The sequence below is a fragment of the Oreochromis aureus genome, linkage group 10 (assembly GCF_013358895.1).
Source record: "Oreochromis aureus strain Israel breed Guangdong linkage group 10, ZZ_aureus, whole genome shotgun sequence".
Lineage (NCBI taxonomy): Eukaryota > Metazoa > Chordata > Actinopteri > Cichliformes > Cichlidae > Oreochromis > Oreochromis aureus.
Window position 1 is genome coordinate 11844679 of NC_052951.1, and position 18386 is coordinate 11863064.

General features: G+C 39.8%; 1 protein-coding gene across 1 annotated transcript; it reads left to right on the forward strand.

Annotated features, from left to right (window-relative positions):
• The first annotated feature begins 12841 nt into the window (after positions 1–12841).
• On the forward strand, positions 12842–18133 carry LOC116330261 (transgelin-like). Its single transcript, XM_031752523.2, has 5 exons — positions 12842–13021; positions 16096–16282; positions 16377–16548; positions 16672–16774; positions 16884–18133. Exons 2-5 carry the CDS (start codon positions 16103–16105, stop codon positions 17032–17034), a joined length of 606 nt encoding a protein of 201 aa, XP_031608383.1. The 5' UTR covers positions 12842–13021; positions 16096–16102; the 3' UTR covers positions 17035–18133.
• Positions 18134–18386: the final 253 nt, after the last annotated feature.

An 18386-nucleotide genomic window follows, 5' to 3' on the forward strand; every position in this document is an offset into this window, starting at 1 on the left:
TGCCAAAAGAAATTTCACTACAACACTACATCAGCATATGTTTACTGCTATTACTACTGCTAATGCGGTGCAGTGTAGGTTCAAGCTTAAAGAATGGTGAGTTTCAAAAGTCTTCATTTAAAATATATGGACAAAAGTACAGGGCCGGTGTTCTGACAAAACACCCTACCTATCAAGCTGTCCTAGTTGTCGTTACTGCGCATGCGCACAACTCAAAACGCCCATGTTTACGGTGTTAATAGTACACGCCTATTATTTGATCCTACCTCGATCTTGTGCGTGTGAAAAATGGTTAGTATTATATGTTTTACTTCTTTATTACAGTTGATACTTGTTTTCCTTAAGCTGTTGTCAATTTGTTAACTTTTCAAGCTAAATTGCATTTTGTTTTTTTTGCAAAAATACTCCAAATTGGAGTCTCAATTGAAGTCATATTTCAAGTCTTGATTTAGTACTTCTAAATTTCTGTAAACTGGCATACAGCGTAAACCTTGTCAATTAATTTTAGTCCTCCTGCAGTTAGTGGACACCACGCTCCGTTGTTAGCACGTTTTGATAAGTGTGATTTGGCTATCAGAATGTCCAACCTATAGATATGTACGATGGAGGCATAAACCACGTAAGGTAGTATATTCTAATAAGGTAGCACGGATTGATAGACATGACTATAAATTTACGCTACGGTAGGATGTTTTGACACAGCAGGACGTTTTGTCAGAACACCGGCTACACGTTACACCTACAGGAGCTGCTCGGTCATGGAAACCAGTGCAAAGCTCCCGGTGCACAATTTTTGTGCTTATGTTAATGCCACAGGAGGTTTCTCTGCAGTTACCGAGTCAGCAGAGCATTGGCGACTTTTATGGACTATACATTTCAGCAGTCTCCGACCCCAGACTATATGTGGTCTCCCACTTTGTGGGTAAGTTACTATGGTTACTATACACTTTGCAATAATACCACTTACAGCTTATCATGAAATATCTAGAAGGGTTGAAATTTGATTTCTTTTGACTAAATGTTTAAATGTCACTGTTCTTGCTAGCTGTTGTCATAAATACTAGTTGGTTAAATGTGTTATTCCTATTTTATAAATGTTCAGCGACATTTAGAATGTGATTTGACTAATGGAAATTTAATTAAGGGTTTTATAAGAGGATTTTCTGTCTTTCTTTTTCCTGTTTAAATAAGTAGAAAATCAACCACCAGAAACATTGCCAGTATCATTGGCGGCATCCTATTACAGTATTACAAGCTCTTCAGAATGACCCAAGTATTGGTAAAGGCTAACTGCATGGCTAGGTGCTTGATTTTTATACACCCATAGCAAAGGACTGAAAACACCAGAATTTAAAGGTTAGGAGGTGTGGGCCTACTTCTGTCCATAAAGTGTACTCTAAGTGAAACTAAACAAAAACTGCATTAGCAGTGTAGCTAAAGCAAAACAGAAACGTACATGCGTGTAGAATAAGAAGCTGTCTGTGGTGGTTGAAGGTGACTTTCCAGAGGGAGCTGCTTCTATATTCGTTGCTGTTCCTGCTGCTGGCTGGATGTCTGAAATAAAAATCTTAAATAACATAATATGACTTGTTGTGCTACAAAATGTCTAAAACAGAAAGCTATTATTATTTGTTATGTATCTGAAATTAGATAAAAATGCAAAACTAAAACCCCATTCAAATGTCTTTTATCAAATACATTGTAAGAAGCTGCCAAAAAATAATCTTGTCAGCATCAATTCCTGTGATACAGCCTTCAGACTTCCTTTGAAAGTAAACCCTCCTTTTAGGTCCTTTTTAAATATGTATATATATATCATTAGCATTATTTATATGTTGAAACCATAGATATGAAAAGATTTTATTGACATATAACCCTATAACCTCATACTGAGGCTACATCTGCTAGCATAATGAGCGTTACATAGACGCTAACATTAGCATGACTGTCACAGCAGCTGCACATTTAGCGACTTCTTCATCAATAAATCAACTAAACTTTCACACATAAATTTACCCAAAATAGTGGTGCGTTAAAAAAAAAAACATAGCACAGAGATCATAGGATATTATGTCAATAATAAGTCTAAGAAGGCTAATAATAAAGGTTTAGAAGAAGTAATTTGGTAAGCTAGTAAGTTCCATTTCTAGCTGCACACATGACATTGCGATACAACATTAAATGTACTGTAGTTTCATGCTGTGTGGATTACATAGGTGCTGTATATCCATAATGTTGTGCTTTCAGCTGCATAGACTCAAAACCTGCTTTAACATTTATTATTCAGCAAGGAGAAATGATACATGTTTGAGAGATACATCAGTGCACTCTCTGGGTTTCTGTTGATAAATAATAGATATTTAATCTGTTCACTTGCACAATATAAGACTCCTGAGTGAAGCAAATTTACCACATTACAAAGTGAGAACTTCCCATTGTGGTTTTTCTCTTTTACTCTCACTGATTCCACATTTTGATGCTAAAAAAATATCATTTTAAGATTTTTCTCATAGTCCTGCTTTTGTGTTCTAGGATTGTTTTGACTCATCGGTAAGGTACTAGATAGGATGTGATAATTTCAATAATGACCATGGTTACTGAGGGAGAGAAAAGAGAGGTGGTGGTGCTGAGAGGGAGAGGGGCAGTAAGCCTTTTAGTGTTATTAAAGCTTCAGCAGTGCAGACGGCATGTGGCTACATCCTGGAAAAATACCACAAGAGAGACAAGGGGGAAGGAGAGGAGTGGTAATAAAGCTGACTGTCTGATAGGATGTAAAGTAATGAAACTTGTGGTTATTCATTCACTTAAAGGTCAAAGTGTGTTTTTATTGACATGTGGATAGCTGTGATTGACTCTCCGTTGTGACCAATATACCTCTGCATCAACAAGCACCCAACATTCACAGGCACACGCATATGCACAGACCATAATAAATATCTAAACAAAGGCCTTGCTGAGGATGTAACCAGACTGGTTGCTGTGGTGACATGAGGGCAGTAACGATGTTAAACACCACAGAGACTGCAGCAGTGAAGGGGAGAAACAGCACTGCACCGCATCTCCTGCAGTCGCCCCACAGTAGCACGTCAATACTTAAGACTCATGATGAAAAGTTAGGAACACATTGCGCTGTGTTTCATTCTGCAGCATTGCAGCAGCAGCACACAAGCATAAGATAAATAACAGGTCAGGCACCTGAGATATTCCTAATTAAAGTGATATGTAAAGAACTTAAACTTACCATGTGAACCTCTAAGAATCTGTGTTTAATTGATACTGTCTACTTAATAAAACCTAAGAATATTACAATATTTGGTATTTCATGTTCTCTTATCACTGCTGTAAAATAAAGCTGTCACTCAATGCACACATACTGTACCAGCACATTTATACTATAGCACTGTAGTCCATTTAGTAGAGCACAGCCACGTACACTCAAGGAGTTCATCAACTGTCTCCCGTGCATTAAAGCATGCATTAGCAGCACTGGTTGCACTTTAAGTTAACTTGGAAAGTTATTTCAAATTTAGTTTATAGTTAACTGTTAACAAAACAATGAACTGAGAATTACTAGTTTGATTGATAATTTGCTCATAAACTACTGAATATTATAAATGCACATTTTCCTTAAATATAAAACTCATTATAAAATGTAAATACAATGAAATGTTGTAGTCCATTTGCACTTGGATGATTAATATGAAGGTGAAATTGCTAATATTGTAACCAGTGTATGTCAACAGCATCAATTACAAGGCTGAATCTGAAGAAAATTAACAGTCAGTCAGACAATGTACAACAATATATCCCAGACAACAAATCCATAAAATTACAACATGAAAATCCACAGTACCAAAAATCCACAACAACTGAAAAATATAAAAACATACAGCATTAAAGATAACAAATATGAGTGTATATTCACCCACTGTTTACTTTTGTTTGGACTAGCTGTTTGATTATATTTAATTTGGGTGAAAATACAACATTAACAGTGCACCTTAAAAGCATTGATGCTTAAAGCTGTCTGGTCTGTAAAAATAGGAAGCGAGGGGAGGGACGGGGGAGGCGTCTTTATAAGAAGCATCGATATGTGACGAGCCGGGAGTGAAATTTGTCTTGTTACTGGCGTTCTGATGTGTCATCACGCTGATGCCACAGGACACCTTGTGAGAAGCTCAGATGCCAGCAGCAATGTCAAAACACAGTGTGAAAAACAATACGAGAGCCAATTAGAGTGTAATTATTGTTGTTTCTTATCAGCTGGGACAAATTAAATATTAAAATATAATAACCAGTTCAATTAAACTCTATAAGGAAATTAGTTTTTAATACACAGGCTAAAAACAGAGTAACAGTGGTTAAACCTTAATAGTCTTTAGTAAACATTATTAATGGAATAACAATTTCATCTTTTTCTTTTTCTTCTATCAGATGTTTCTTATTGGGGTCACCACAGCAGCTCATTTGCTTCTGTCACACCATCCCCACCATATTAATATATATATATGTTTTTAATATATTCACTGTCCATTGGATGTACAGCTATTCAACCATGCCTCTTTAACTTCCAACTTTCCAATTAAAATTACAATTTATTAAAGTTTAATTAGCTATGAGCACAAGGTTTATTATTTGTTTAGAATTTGTATGTAGTGAATTTACACAGTGCTCTATAAAACACTGTGTTTGCTGGTAGAAGCTGAAGAGAGTAAAGGTGTTACACACTGACTTTATTAAACCTATTTGTTTATTTAACTTAGCTTAAGTTAAATAAACAAAACAACCCCCAACAGGGTGTACCCCGCCTCTCACCCTATGTAGCTGGAATAGCCTCCACCCCCCCTGGATAAGGAAAAGCAGAAGAGAGTGGATGAATAGAAAACATCAGTAGAATATAATAAATATTAATACAGTTGAATGAAAAATGAACAAACCAACACTGCCTGGCAATAAAAAAAATTGAGTGCAACCAGTTTGCGGCGGTGATCGAGGTGCATTCCACACATTAACGCACTCTTCAGCATCTTCACCCTGATCCACTGGGAGAAGCTGAGCTTCTTGACTTCAGTCACTCACTCTGCAGACTGCTGCCCTGCAGTATTATGACTCAGATGATGTGTTTCTTATGCTTTCTAGACACGCCACCACTCATCAGTTTCACTTGCACTCATATCTGTTTCGGATTAGGCTAGCTTTTTGTGTTGTCCAGCTTGAAAGTGAGGTGTTCATCACATTTACTTCATCATTCTTTTGATTATCTTTTGATTAATGGTGACATTAGACCTTTTGGCACATGGCTTTTTAGTGGTTACACTATCTGCACCATCTGTGTCACTTCTTTATTTGTCTTTGTTTATTTCAGCAAAACCAGATCTGACTTATGTGGGTATCTTACCTCCTCTTGACTGTAGATTTTACTGTAAACACATCATCAGATTATTGTTGTGTTTTGTGACCACACAGATCTCTGTGTGAGTCTCTCAGTGCGACCCCTGGAGAATCCAAACAGGTGTAGCAATGTTTCTGATCATGTCAGCCTTTAATTGACCTTACCACCACTGTAAATGGATCTAATTGAGAAAATAGACTTCTTTTTTCCTCCTCTGTGTATTCATACCGATCATTTCACAGAAATCCATCAGCGTCTTCCCATCAAATGCCCTTCTGCTCTGTGACCCACTCTCCACAGCTGATCCGTTGTTATAGTGGTGATAAGGCAGCAGTGAGATGGGAAATCATTTCATTATGCCTCTCCTGTGTTCCTTTGATATTTCCCTCACTGCCCACTCACTAATTCATAAAGATGAAATTAGAGTTGGCTTATTCTTCTCTGGAGCCTGCTCCTTGTCTAGTCTCCTGTCTTGGATCATCAATTTGTGTCAGTCTCTATTCTGCTCTCTGCAAGTGACTCGGTCGCCTTTTGAGATATCCCTGCTTGGCACAGTGTCTCTCCTCATCCTCTCTCTCCGTCTCCATCTGGTCCTTCTCCACCTGACTCATTCTTATTTTGTTTCCCACCACATCTTTATTCTGCCCTTCCGCTTTATCTTTGCCCTTCTCTGTCTTTACTCCTGAAAACCTGCTCTGGCTTTTCCACCTGGAGCTCACAAAGAATCCATATTAATTCCATTTGTTACTTTTTCACTACGTGTTCCTTTTCCTGTTTGTTTATATCTGTCAAAGCAGCTGAGCTTCAAATCCAGTCCGTGCCCATCATCTCCCCTCTCCTAAACTGTCTTAGACTCTGTCTTCTTCCCTGTTCTTTAGCCACAGAGGATTTTCTGATCCCATTTTAGAAATACTGCTGACAAAAACTGGGAACAGTTTGCTGTTTTTCTTTTCTGCTTTTAAGTCATATGTCACTGCCCAAAATATATAACACACAACATATATATATATATATAGAGAGAGAGAGAGATAGATATATAGATATATATATACTGCCTGACTAAAATATTTAAAGCTGCAAAGGTTTTCATTTCCAGCCTTCTCAGCCCTCAGTCACCACTGTTCTGATATCTTAGTGGATTAACACATCTTTGAGAAAGACAGATTTGGGGTATGTCTCAAAAGTACCCTCAATAACACAACTCTGCAATCTGGTGAAACTCTGCAGCTTTTCTGGTGATTTTGATAAGTGGAAGCATTTTTTTCTTTTACACAGACCATGCTGCATTCATGACAAGGGAGAGTTGTGCTTTCTTCCTTTTCCAGATTTTTACTTTAATGGCCTCTTTAGGGTGTTGTAAAAAGGAAATAAAGCCTGAATACTGCAGTGATACTATCAACAAATTTATCAGCCCAAACCCCAAATGCATTTGTTAAAAGTGAATTTCTCTATCAGGTAAAGCACTTTTGAACATCCTGTGATGGTGCTCTCCCTCAGCCAGGGATGGCCTGCCCTGTTTGTCCCTCTGTGTTGTCTTACAGGTTCAGGTAGGCGGGGTTAATTCAGCTGGGACCAACAGCCAGTCTTCCTGGAGCATTTAAGATCAGACTGTCTCAGCTTTGTCTCTATATATCTTCACTCAGCACCATGTTATGTTTACTTGGCGTTGGCCTGGTTATTTTAGGGTTCGCCTGCACAACCCCACTCACACCTAACATTTGATCACTCATCCAGCTGCTACACACTAAACTCACTAATCTCTTTTTTTGCTGAATAAAACGGTACATTTTTGATCAATTTGTGTCTCTCCCATTATTTGTCATGGCTCTTGACGAATATTGCATGAGGAATGTTTCATGACACACACGCAGTACATCTGTTCCCCACAAATGTGCAAAATGCCATTTAAGCTCATTGAATCTTTCACTGGGACCCAAATTAGCCGCTGCAGCAATAAATTCAGGAAACATGGACAGCACGGGTGTTATGTGTTCTCCTTTTAGCAACACTGGCCTGGTACCTACAAAAAATGATACATTTTTTTTGTAGGTACCATGAATTATGGCTATTCACTTGCCATTTGATGCCACTCTTATTTTTCTAATCATGCATGGCTTCAAGATTGGCTTCAAGCAACCCACAGCAGAAACCTGGAAATATAAATTTAGTGACAAAATGCTTTTAGCTAGTTAAAGTTTAATAGTTGTTGAAATTATGCCAGGCAATATGATAGGCAATCCCAGTCTGATCACATTATCAGTATGGCATTCTGTTTCAAGTGGTCCTTTCTCATGAGAAGTTTCAGATTTTTTCAATACAAAAGATTAAGTATCCGAAAACACGACACAGTGTCAGACAGGTAGAGCAAAACAGAACAAAAGACACTCTTTAATCTGGCACAGTAATAGTTCAACAATTTCAAAAACATATATTCCAAAGACTGAGATGTCACAAGAAACAAATGCAAGAAACGAAAGGAAAAATCTGTCAAAAACTGAAGGGGCTAAAAATGCATAACAAACTAATTAACTGATTAAAAGAATATTAACCAGGGCATGTAAAGCAATCATAACATAGGGAAAAAATGCAGGCAGGAAATAAAAAGCAAAAGATTCACAAGGAAAGTAATCTGAGTTTAACTGAGACGTGAGAAGCACACAAAGACAAACAGATGGCATGAAGGACCCACAGGAGACAGAGGGGCAAGTTAACCACTAAGAACCACAACAAGTGATAAAGTGAAATTAAAGCTACTACAAAAATAAAGCCATGACACTATCTTTTGGATGCCTTTGTTCTTTGCGGAATAGATTTCACAAATTTAACAAGGTGCTGGAAAAATTTCTCAGATTTTAATTCGTATTGACATGATCGTATCGCACAGTTGCTGCAGGTTTGTTGGCTGCACATCAGTGATGCGAGTCTTCTGTTTCACCACATCCCAAAGTTGCTCTATTGGATCACAGTTTGGTGATTGTGGACACCATTTGGATACAGTTAACGAAGCAGCGTGTTCAAGAAACCAGTTTGAATTAACACGAGCTTGGTGACATTGCAAGTTATCCTTCAGGAAGCAGACATCAAAAGATGAATACTGGGTGGTCTGTGAGGCTGTGGCATTTAGGAGGTACTAAAAGGGCCCAAAGTGTGCCAAGAAAATATCCCCCACACCACAACACTGCCACCAGCAGCCTGGATGGGATGAATTCATGCTTTCATGTTGTTTACATCAAATTGTGACCCTACCCTCTGAATGTCAGAGCAGAAATCATGGCTCATAAGACCATGCAACGTTTTCCAGTCTTTTGTTGTCGAATTTTGGTGAGTTCTTGCAAAATCTTAGCTTCAATTTCCTGTTCTTAGTTCTTAGCCTTTTGTTTCTACGATCACAGTGTTCTGCATTCAGAGACTCTCTTCTGCAAACCTTTGTTCTAACAAGGCCTTATTTGACTCATTGTTGCCTTCCTATCAACTTGAAGCAGCCTGGCTTTTCTCCTCTGACCTCTGACGTTAACAAGGCGTTTTTTCTCAGAGAACTGCTGCTCGCTAGATATTTTCTTATTTTGGACCAATCTGGCGTAAACAACATGCCACCTTCAAAGTCACTTAAATCACCTCGGATGCTCAGCTTGAACATCAGCAAGTCGTCTCTCTGCCCACAAGCTGCCATGTGACTGGCTGATTAGATAGTTGAGCAGATAATTCAACTGCTCAACTGCTAATGAGAAGTCGAATTAATAAAATGACCAGTGAGTGTAGAGCTTCTGATGTCTCTGTTCTTGGAGATTTTTTGCATACTGTGTGTGCATGTGTGATGACATGATTTAGAAGTGCACAACAAAAAATGAACACGCAGTGGCTTACCTCAAACATTTGCGTCATGATGTCAGCTGCAACTGCCAGACAGGATGAGTGTACATCACAAAGACATCACTTCCACACACAGGGTGGCTCGCCCTCGGCTCACAATTTCTCCCTCCACACACATCCCCCACCTGTGCACCTCTGTCCCCTGGATCAATAAGCAGAGGTCAATTATATCTGACATCATTTTGCAATCAACCAGCAGAATGCAGATGGAATCCAATTATGTGTAACAAAGCTGCAAATTCCCCCCTGTATGTGCGACTGCTTTAACACTTACAACAACCTTTAGACACGTAATTAGACTACAAGAAGAATCTGTGCATCAAAACCTGATGTGAAATGTAACAGAGCAATTACAACGGGGACTGACTAACACGCACCATCTCCATCTTGACCGCGTCTATTGCAGGGCAGACCTTCATTTTCTGCACAACTGCTTCCTGCCTAATACAGGGACGATGTGGAGAACAGGAGATTTATATGGACATTTATATTTATATGGACATTTAGGGGTCGCAGTTTAGAGCCGAGTGTCAGCAGAGTAAATGTTATGTTTAATGCTTTAGATCATACAACGCCCCCAAGAGGACTGTAGTGCATACTACAGCTGCAGTTTAAATCTCTTAACTGTTAGCAAGTAGTAAAGCCAGTGCTTCTCTGTACAATAGAGTTGTCACTGTACAGATAACATTCATCTTATTTGTGAAATGACACTGGGTTGCCACAAATTTAAATGTAGTATGTAATTCTATGGTGTTGGTCACTTTGGGTAAACACACTAATAGAATTTAAATAGACTGCATGCTTCCTGTTGTGTCTCACTGTGTACTTTACCCTCGAAGGTCAGGCACTGAGACCACCTGTGGTCTGAACATGTAGATTTCTTTATTAGTCCACGGATATTAACATCATGACACCTCCTGCAGTGCAAACCTGCTGATGATGTGTAGTTATATGGCCGTAAAGAGAGTATCACTACATGTTGAAGGGGTTTTTTCTCAGTTTGTTAATACGACATTGCACAAAGAAAACTTCAGATGGTGTGAAAGGTCCTTTTTTTACGGAGGCTTTCCCATTCTCTGCCCTTCAATCATTAACACAGCATAACAAATTGTGCATGAATTAAAAAAGAGATGAAATAATCATAGTTTTGTTTTCCCTTTCAACCCAGTAAGTAGTTCACCTGATCAACAACATCTGAGGCTCTGCAGTACACAGCCATGTTAGCATTCAATCTCAAGCTGGCTTTCAGCCACAGGAGCCATTATAGAAATATGCAAACAAAGTGAAGGTCCAGTACAATGAGTGCAGCTAATACATTACCAAAGGTTGAAAATAAAAGCATTACATCCTTGGACTGCTTCCAAATATTAAATTCCATTTAGCTTTTCAAGTTATTTATGCCCCAATGTCGTAAAAAAAACATCTCTACCGCACAAAACACTGGCTTCAAAAAACAGCAAGAGATAAGATCCTGATTTTATAGATGCACTCTATTTATTCAGTCATTATTTTTAAATAAACAAAGAAAGAAAAAGAGGCTATGCAGACCACACAGTAGTGCTCACAATGGTGAAAGCAGGCATTTTAGTTTAGCAGATTATTTTGGATTTTGCACGTCAGCATTAAGTGTGGCTGAGTATGATGGGAATGCTGCGGGAAACAAAAGCTTAAAGATGTGATCTGCTCGATGAAAGGTTATTACAATATATCTTGAAGGGGGTCATAAATGTGCAAAGTAACTAATTTCAGGACAATCCACCCAACAGTTTGCACAGTTTGCACGAACCAACCAACAAACCTGGATTGTCAGAACTTGCAGCTGTACCTATTTTTCTGACCAAAGACAGCCAGGTTTACCTATGATGAGTGTTATATCATTCTAAAGGTCATCAATCTAAAATATGTCTGTATTTGAATAATTCGGCTCCTGGCATTAAGTGTATGGTTTCCATCTGTTTCGTTTCCATTGCTTGATTTTACAAACCCTGATGGCCTCACGGGTATTTCTCCATGGGTCAGCTCTTTTTCAATTAGCAGCTTAGCATCTCCCAGCATGATCATTATCACCCAGCGGCATGTCCACCAACCTGAAATAAAACACATTCAAATGTGTTCTCAGCACAAGGTTAAACATGGAGGGCGTTTTAGTTCTCATTTGAACATATTTTAACTTGCAACTGCACTTGTTTGCACCCGTGCAGTGGGAGAAGCAGTGAGATGATGTCACCTGATATCTGCCACCCTGAGCCACCAGATGCTGCTGTAGTGCAGGAACAGGCTATAGAGATGTGTCTGGAACAGACAAGCTGTAAAAAAACAACCCAAAGCTCTCACTTCTTGATTGAAACAGGATTTTGTAGATGGAAAGTTTAAAATCAAGAAAAGGTCTGTAGATCTGACACTGGGAACCATCAAATTCAAGACAGGTGATTATGTCACAGCTCTCGGCTGAAGGATGAAAAACGGGGCAGGATAAGCCTTTAACCGCTTTGCCTAAAGATGAGAAACGCTGAGTGTGTTTGGCTTTTGCTCCGAGCTCACCAGCGTGTGGAATTTCTTGTGTTTGTGTATATCTGACATTTACAGGTTTGCTGGATAATGTTCCCACGCAGATTTCTGTCATCTGCTTGAACATGAACTTTGTTCTGGGTTCATGTAGAAGAGGAACGGAAGAAAAAATCCCTCATTTTGTTCCGTTTTCTTTGTGTGCTACTTGTCTAGTTCAAAGAAAATAACCCAAAGTCAAATAAAAAAATACATTTATGACTGTGGAAGTACAGCTGACTGCTACTGAAAGTGTGTGCAGATACAGTTCATGTGCAGAAAAGAGGAAACGTTCAACTACAACCAAACCTTTCAAGTTCTATCAGACTTCTGTCTGACAGAAATGTTCTCTCATATTAAAACTTCCCAGCATTTTTTAACACCTATACTCATGATGAGCGGGTTTAATTGGTGACTTCAGACAGTGATAGCTTCAAACAGTCATTTCATGAGAACTCTGCAGGTCCTGACTTGCTTCTATGGACAGTGGCTGACAAGGCTGGGATGCCTCCGAGGGAGTGTCTCCCTCTATAAACTGTGCGTTGTATCTGTTGAAAGTGTGTGCAAAGCCAAGAGCAAGTTTCAGCTATAAGAAAAGACACTGTGACTGAAATAAAGCCCCGACAGAGAGGAGGGGGGATTTACATTTGACATCTGCTTGCTGTCTCTTTCAGTTTCAGCCAGATTTGAAAGACCACAGTGAGCAGCAGTTTGATTTAAGGCACTAAAAACTCTCGTACATGCGCTCCCCTGCTCTCTAATTACTGGAACTGCCTTTCCCGTGCTCCCTCAAGCTCCACTCGAGGATTTGATCATCCCTGCCTCCCTTCTGTCCTCCTAATCCCGTCTTGTTCTTCAGTGGTAAAGGGTGAAATTCAGGGAATTCTTTTCAGTGACCACACCAAACTCTGAAGTCACATGTCTTGTTTTTCCCTTCCCGCCCGTCTCCTAAATAAGGAATTACAATTTGAGGGGGGAAAAGGAGAAAGAGCCTAGGGGCGGGTCATAAGAGTGAAATAAGAGGACCTGAAAGGCGTAGCTCTCTCTTGCTCCCTCTCTCTACTGAAGTCTAACACTTCAGGGGTGTTTGCTGCTCTTAATCCTGGCACTTCTGTACTGTGCACTCTGCACTGTGTTGTAGAGGAAGAAGAAGAGCAGACACACAGCAGCGCAAGACCAACCCCACCTGCATTCACCAGAAAGCTACTACACAAAGTAAGTAAACGCTCCTCTTCTTTTCCTCTCAGTTTTTTGTTTTTTTTTATTCTCATCAGCAGCCAAACCATTTCTCTGCTGCTTCATGGATCTTGTGGCTGATTCTGGTGCAGAAAATATGAAAAATATGATACTGCCTCTCATGCTCTCCACCCTCGCTCTCTGTCTCCTTCCCCCTTGCTTGTGTTTGATCATACACAGGCCGAGGCAATACACTGAGTTAATATTTAGCCATTCCTGTGTGGATTCTGGGTGAGCCTGTGCATTCTTCTGTTATAAAATCCCATTTTGTTTTGTCTGGCCTCTCCTCTGAACACGCTCCTCGTGCTCACGGCATGTGAGACCTAACAATTCCAGGAAATGTTAACAGGTTCAGCCTCTGACAAACCTCTCATCGCTACTGCCTAATAGTATACAATTTTCCTCTTCAGGGTATATTTTGAACACCAGGTTGTCGGTTCAGAAAGTGGCAGGGAAACTGACAGCTTGCTGCTGCCACATTTTTTTGAGATTTATGGGCCTTGATAAAGTTTTATAGTGTGAGAAACTGTGACGTTAGGTGGTGACTGCTATCCTTGGTCATGAGGTGGAAATACAACAGGGGGGACTGTGCAAGATGAAGGAAGGCAAGAGCATGAACACTTGAAGAAATAATCGTGTGTCTGGATCCACCGTGTTCACATCGTAAGGATTTCACAATGAGCTGATGGTGCAATTTCATGAAAGCTGTGCAAGCCTCTTGTAACAGATGCCTGCAAGTTACTAGAATATGATCATTTAACAGTTTGGAGGGTGGAGTGAGACGAATGACTGATGACGAGTAACTTGGTCACATATGGAACTACATCTGAGTAACCTAACGGTTTCTTACTCAGATTTCTAACAGTTTCAGGGTTAAACTACACAAAACAACCATTAAAAAGTCCCACTGTGTCAAACTGAAGCAGAGGATTAATAGAACGATGGTGTACAGTAAGACATCTGGGAGAATGAAGGCTTAAAATACTAGATTTAGTGGATTTAATGATGGATGATTAAACTGCATGATTTAATGATCATGCAGTTTAAATGATTAATCTGCAGTGTTCTCCTCTCTGATTAGAAACAAAGAAACACCCACCCACTATAAGACATGCACTAATTAGTTATGATAATGATCAGGAAAGTGTTCAGTCATTCATCTTACACAGTTGTAAGTATGATTTGGTCATTTAGAGGTGTTACGCACAATTTCAGCTGTGTTTAAACGCACTGACTGAAAATCTAAATGTGTCACTTTAAGCATCAAATCATTTTGTGATAGTAGCCCACTGTGGGGTGAGATTGTGAGATGGGAGGGAGTAGATGTGACTTGATGATTACAAGATGTTCGCACTTGACCACTCCCAGTTATGTTTTTAAGTGCACAGCTCTATATGAGCTTCTAAGTCACGCTTCCATAAACACTTGTGCACACACTGCTAGTTGCAGTTTTACAATTATGCTTAGGTGGACAATCATCACTGGAAATGCTGCTGCGAGTTACAGCGACATTGGCCATTTAACGTGTCACTCATACATCAGATTTCACGCTTAAAGTGGGGTTAATCGGAAAGAGCGCGTTCTCTGATTTCGTCATTCCTCGCAAGACGTTCAGGTCCTGATGTTTGCAGCTGTTTGATGTAACGGACATGTCCGGACACCACACAGATGGAAGCCGTCTGATTGAGAAACAGGCTACTTAGGAGTTTGGATGGCTGAGTATTTTCCTCGCTCTTGCCGCTGTTAACAAACTACTTTTGGAATAACTCTGGAGACAGGAAGACACTTATCCTCCGCATGACCACATAACCACTGCAACCTCAGACAATGAACAGAGAACAATGTGTGTGTGTGTCTATAGCAGCTCCAGTGTGGAGCTGTGGACACAATGATAAACTGTCAAGCTTTCAACACATATTGTGTAACACTAAGCCTCTGTTTGGCTAAAGGTGTGTCTATATGTCCTGGAGCAACATCCATCTATATAATTATATATATTATAGATATATAACTATATCTATAAAGTGTATATTAAAGTCTGCAGAAAAAAACAGATCCTCCAATTTTTTACGAGTCAGATGTGATTCTGGATCCTGATATTTGCAGAGCACCTGCTTACCTTAGATTTTAAATGTACAGATATTATCACAGTAAATGAAGAAAAAAGGGGAGAACGAGCTATAATCATCCCCATCTGTTATGTGGATTCCTGGAAAATTCAAAAGTTGTTGTGCCGTTGTGCAACTCTGTGATTTGGATCTGTAAAAGCAAATTGTGTATTGCGATAGTATTTCTCTCATTTAGCCGGCATTTTGTTTTTTTCTTACAGACCGTTTCCATGGTGAGCAACACTATGTTGTTATGTTTAGATTCCTGTATATACACAGCTACCTTAGTCAGGAAGGAAATGACAGCTGAATGTGCAAACAGGATGGAGGGAGAGGGGTGGTTTGGCTGAAGCCAACAGGAAGTTCATTGTGCATTAATATGTCAGATAAACCGACCATAATTACTTTCAGAGTGCAACAAAGTTGGAATTCCTCAAGTCATTAAACACTTTAATATCCATTGTCAGAAATGCATTTGCTAAATAGCTGCACTGCTGCGGCCTGGATAATGGAAAACTCCGATTATTGTGTGCATTGCATGGTTAGTACCCTGCTCATGCTTTTGTCCTCAGGTTGTCATTGGCTTCTTTTCTAATCCTTAATTCTAACCCTGACAGTATGACAATATTCTTATTTGTTTCATATATAGTAGAGATTTGAGATACTAACTTCAAATGATAAATGAGCCTCTTGTGGTGGGAAACCACAAAAACATGCTCACTTTTAGAAAGTCTCCTCATTCTAAAAGTTTCAAAGTAACTGCTCCTCATAAATAACAGAACATTCAGTGGAAACACATTCACTGGATTGATTGCATCTGTGGGCATGAGCGGGGCAGGCGTCGGTATGTGAACACTATTAAATCTATCAGATATTAAAATGCTGCCAAGGAGTGGAGTTTGCAGAGCTACCAGCCTATCTAACATTAAGTTTCCCTTCCATTAGGATAACCATGGCAAACAGAGGTCCCTCTTATGGTCTGACCCGTGAGGTTCAGAGTAAGATTGATAAGAAATACGATCCGGAACTGGAGGAAAGGCTGGTGGAGTGGATCGTTGCCCAGTGCGGATCTGGAGTCGGTCGTCCCGAGCCCAACAAGACAGGCTTCCAAAACTGGCTCAAGGATGGATGTGTGAGTGCTGGGTTTGCAGAAGTGTAAATGTCCTTATAAACCATTGTAATTCACTTTATGTGCAGTGTATTGAGAGGACTCCGTGTGCATCTAGGTGCTGTGTGAGCTCATCAACAGCCTGTGTGGAGCCAACAAGCCAATCAAGACCATCAAGAGCTCTGGCATGGCATTCAAACAGATGGAGCAAATCTCCATGTTCCTCAGAGCAGCTGAAAGTTACGGAGTCACCAAAACTGACATATTTCAGACTGTAGACCTCTTTGAGGGTAAGATAACCAACCAACAAGAGCTTTTCTTTACTGTAACAATTGAGAGGGAAAATACAGCACAGGTTCTCTTCCTTGTATTTCCGTGGCCTCTGTTGATGTGAGGATGTTGCATGTCTGCAGGCAAAGATCTGGCTGCTGTCCAGAGGACCCTGATGGCTCTGGGAAGTGTGGCTGTCACAAAGGGTGATGGGAATTACAAAGGAGACCCCAGCTGGTTCCATAAGTAAGCTTTTCCTCCTTGTACTGTAAATACGCTAGCCTGTGACGAAAGATAAAACGCAAAGGAGGTTTGAAGATTGTGCACTGACTGACGTCTGTTTGTGTGTGTGCAGAAAAGCCCAGGAGAACAGGAGAGAGTTCTCAGAGGAACAGCTGAAAGAAGGCCAAAGTGTCATCGGCCTGCAAATGGGCACAAATAAAGGAGCATCTCAAGCTGGCATGACAGGCTACGGACGCCCCAGGCAGATCATCAACAACCCCTGAACCAGAGCAGTTCTTAAACCGTCCTCCTTCTGCCCTCTGGAAGGCCAGTGAGCAAGGATGGAGAGACTTTGACTCTTACCTTGGCCATGAGGAAAAATGTGACCTGACTTTTAACTGGACCAAAATAGGGACCAATGAGAACAAGTGCACATGTAGATCTTTGACAGTAGAAATCAAACATTTAACAATGTTTCTTTTGTTTGGCTTCCAGCGAGACTCATTGTAAATAATTTATTTTTTTCTTACAGAATCATTACAGTTGTTTTGCATGTTTAAACTCATTACCTTAAAATCATTACTGGAGACCACAATGCTAGACATGTTTGATTTCTTACCTTACACAGACAGGGAGCTTCAGACCATTTCATTACAACAAAGAAAATCTGCTTGCAGGGACTTGAAACCTGCGTGAGAGAAGAAATCCCCAGAAATCCCCCACTTTCAATGTTTAGTTTGCTTTATTCTTTCCTGTAACATCTACATTATTGCAGTCAATGCCTCTTCTCAAAACTCTCGCAGCGCGTGCATTCGAGGACACCAAAGATGTAAGACTCTGTCATGAAGTCTTTAATTTAATGATAATGTTCATTATTTAGTGTACACTGTCTTTGTTGACTTTATTCTTTCTGTCCTTCTGATGACATAGCTGTCGATTATAGACGTCAGGATGTCCTTAAATACACCTCCGAGGATTGTTTTGAGTATTTTCCTCACAACAGCTGCAGTAAGACACAGATGTTTTACTGTGTCTTACTGCAGCTTTTCTGGGTACTTGGTGTTACAGATTCACAGATTACAACCTTAAGCAGGTATCAAGTTGCAGGTGATTCAATTTGTACTGGAATGAAGTAAAAACCTAACGAAAGGTAAGATACGTACAGTTTGCTGTGGTTTACAGTAATGTTAGTAGGTTATAACAAGCGCATCCAGTGATACAGCCAAGTGTAAGTAACTTTAGAAAATAAACTGCCTGGTTTGAAAAAGGTATAAACTACACCTGTGTGTGTTTTTACTGCTCCATTACATAATCTATTGTTAGATGCCGTGAGTCAATCAAAATGTTGGACTGTCTCTTTGAAATAAAGTTTGATTTAACTTTTGAAGAAGCCTCTTTTGTAATGAATCTATGGCCTAAGGAAGTGTGTCCTGTTCACACTCAATGATGTCACTGTCGCTATCACAACTCTTGATAACTGGTAGCTGGTAAACTGCAACCTATGTGCCTAGCAACAGATAATAAAAACATCAGAGTTTTTGCAGGTAGTCAGGGCGACACGTATGTTTGTGTGCCTTAAAGCTGAGCTGTACTTTAAAAAGAGGTCAGCTGATAAGAAGAACAAGGCGAAGACTAA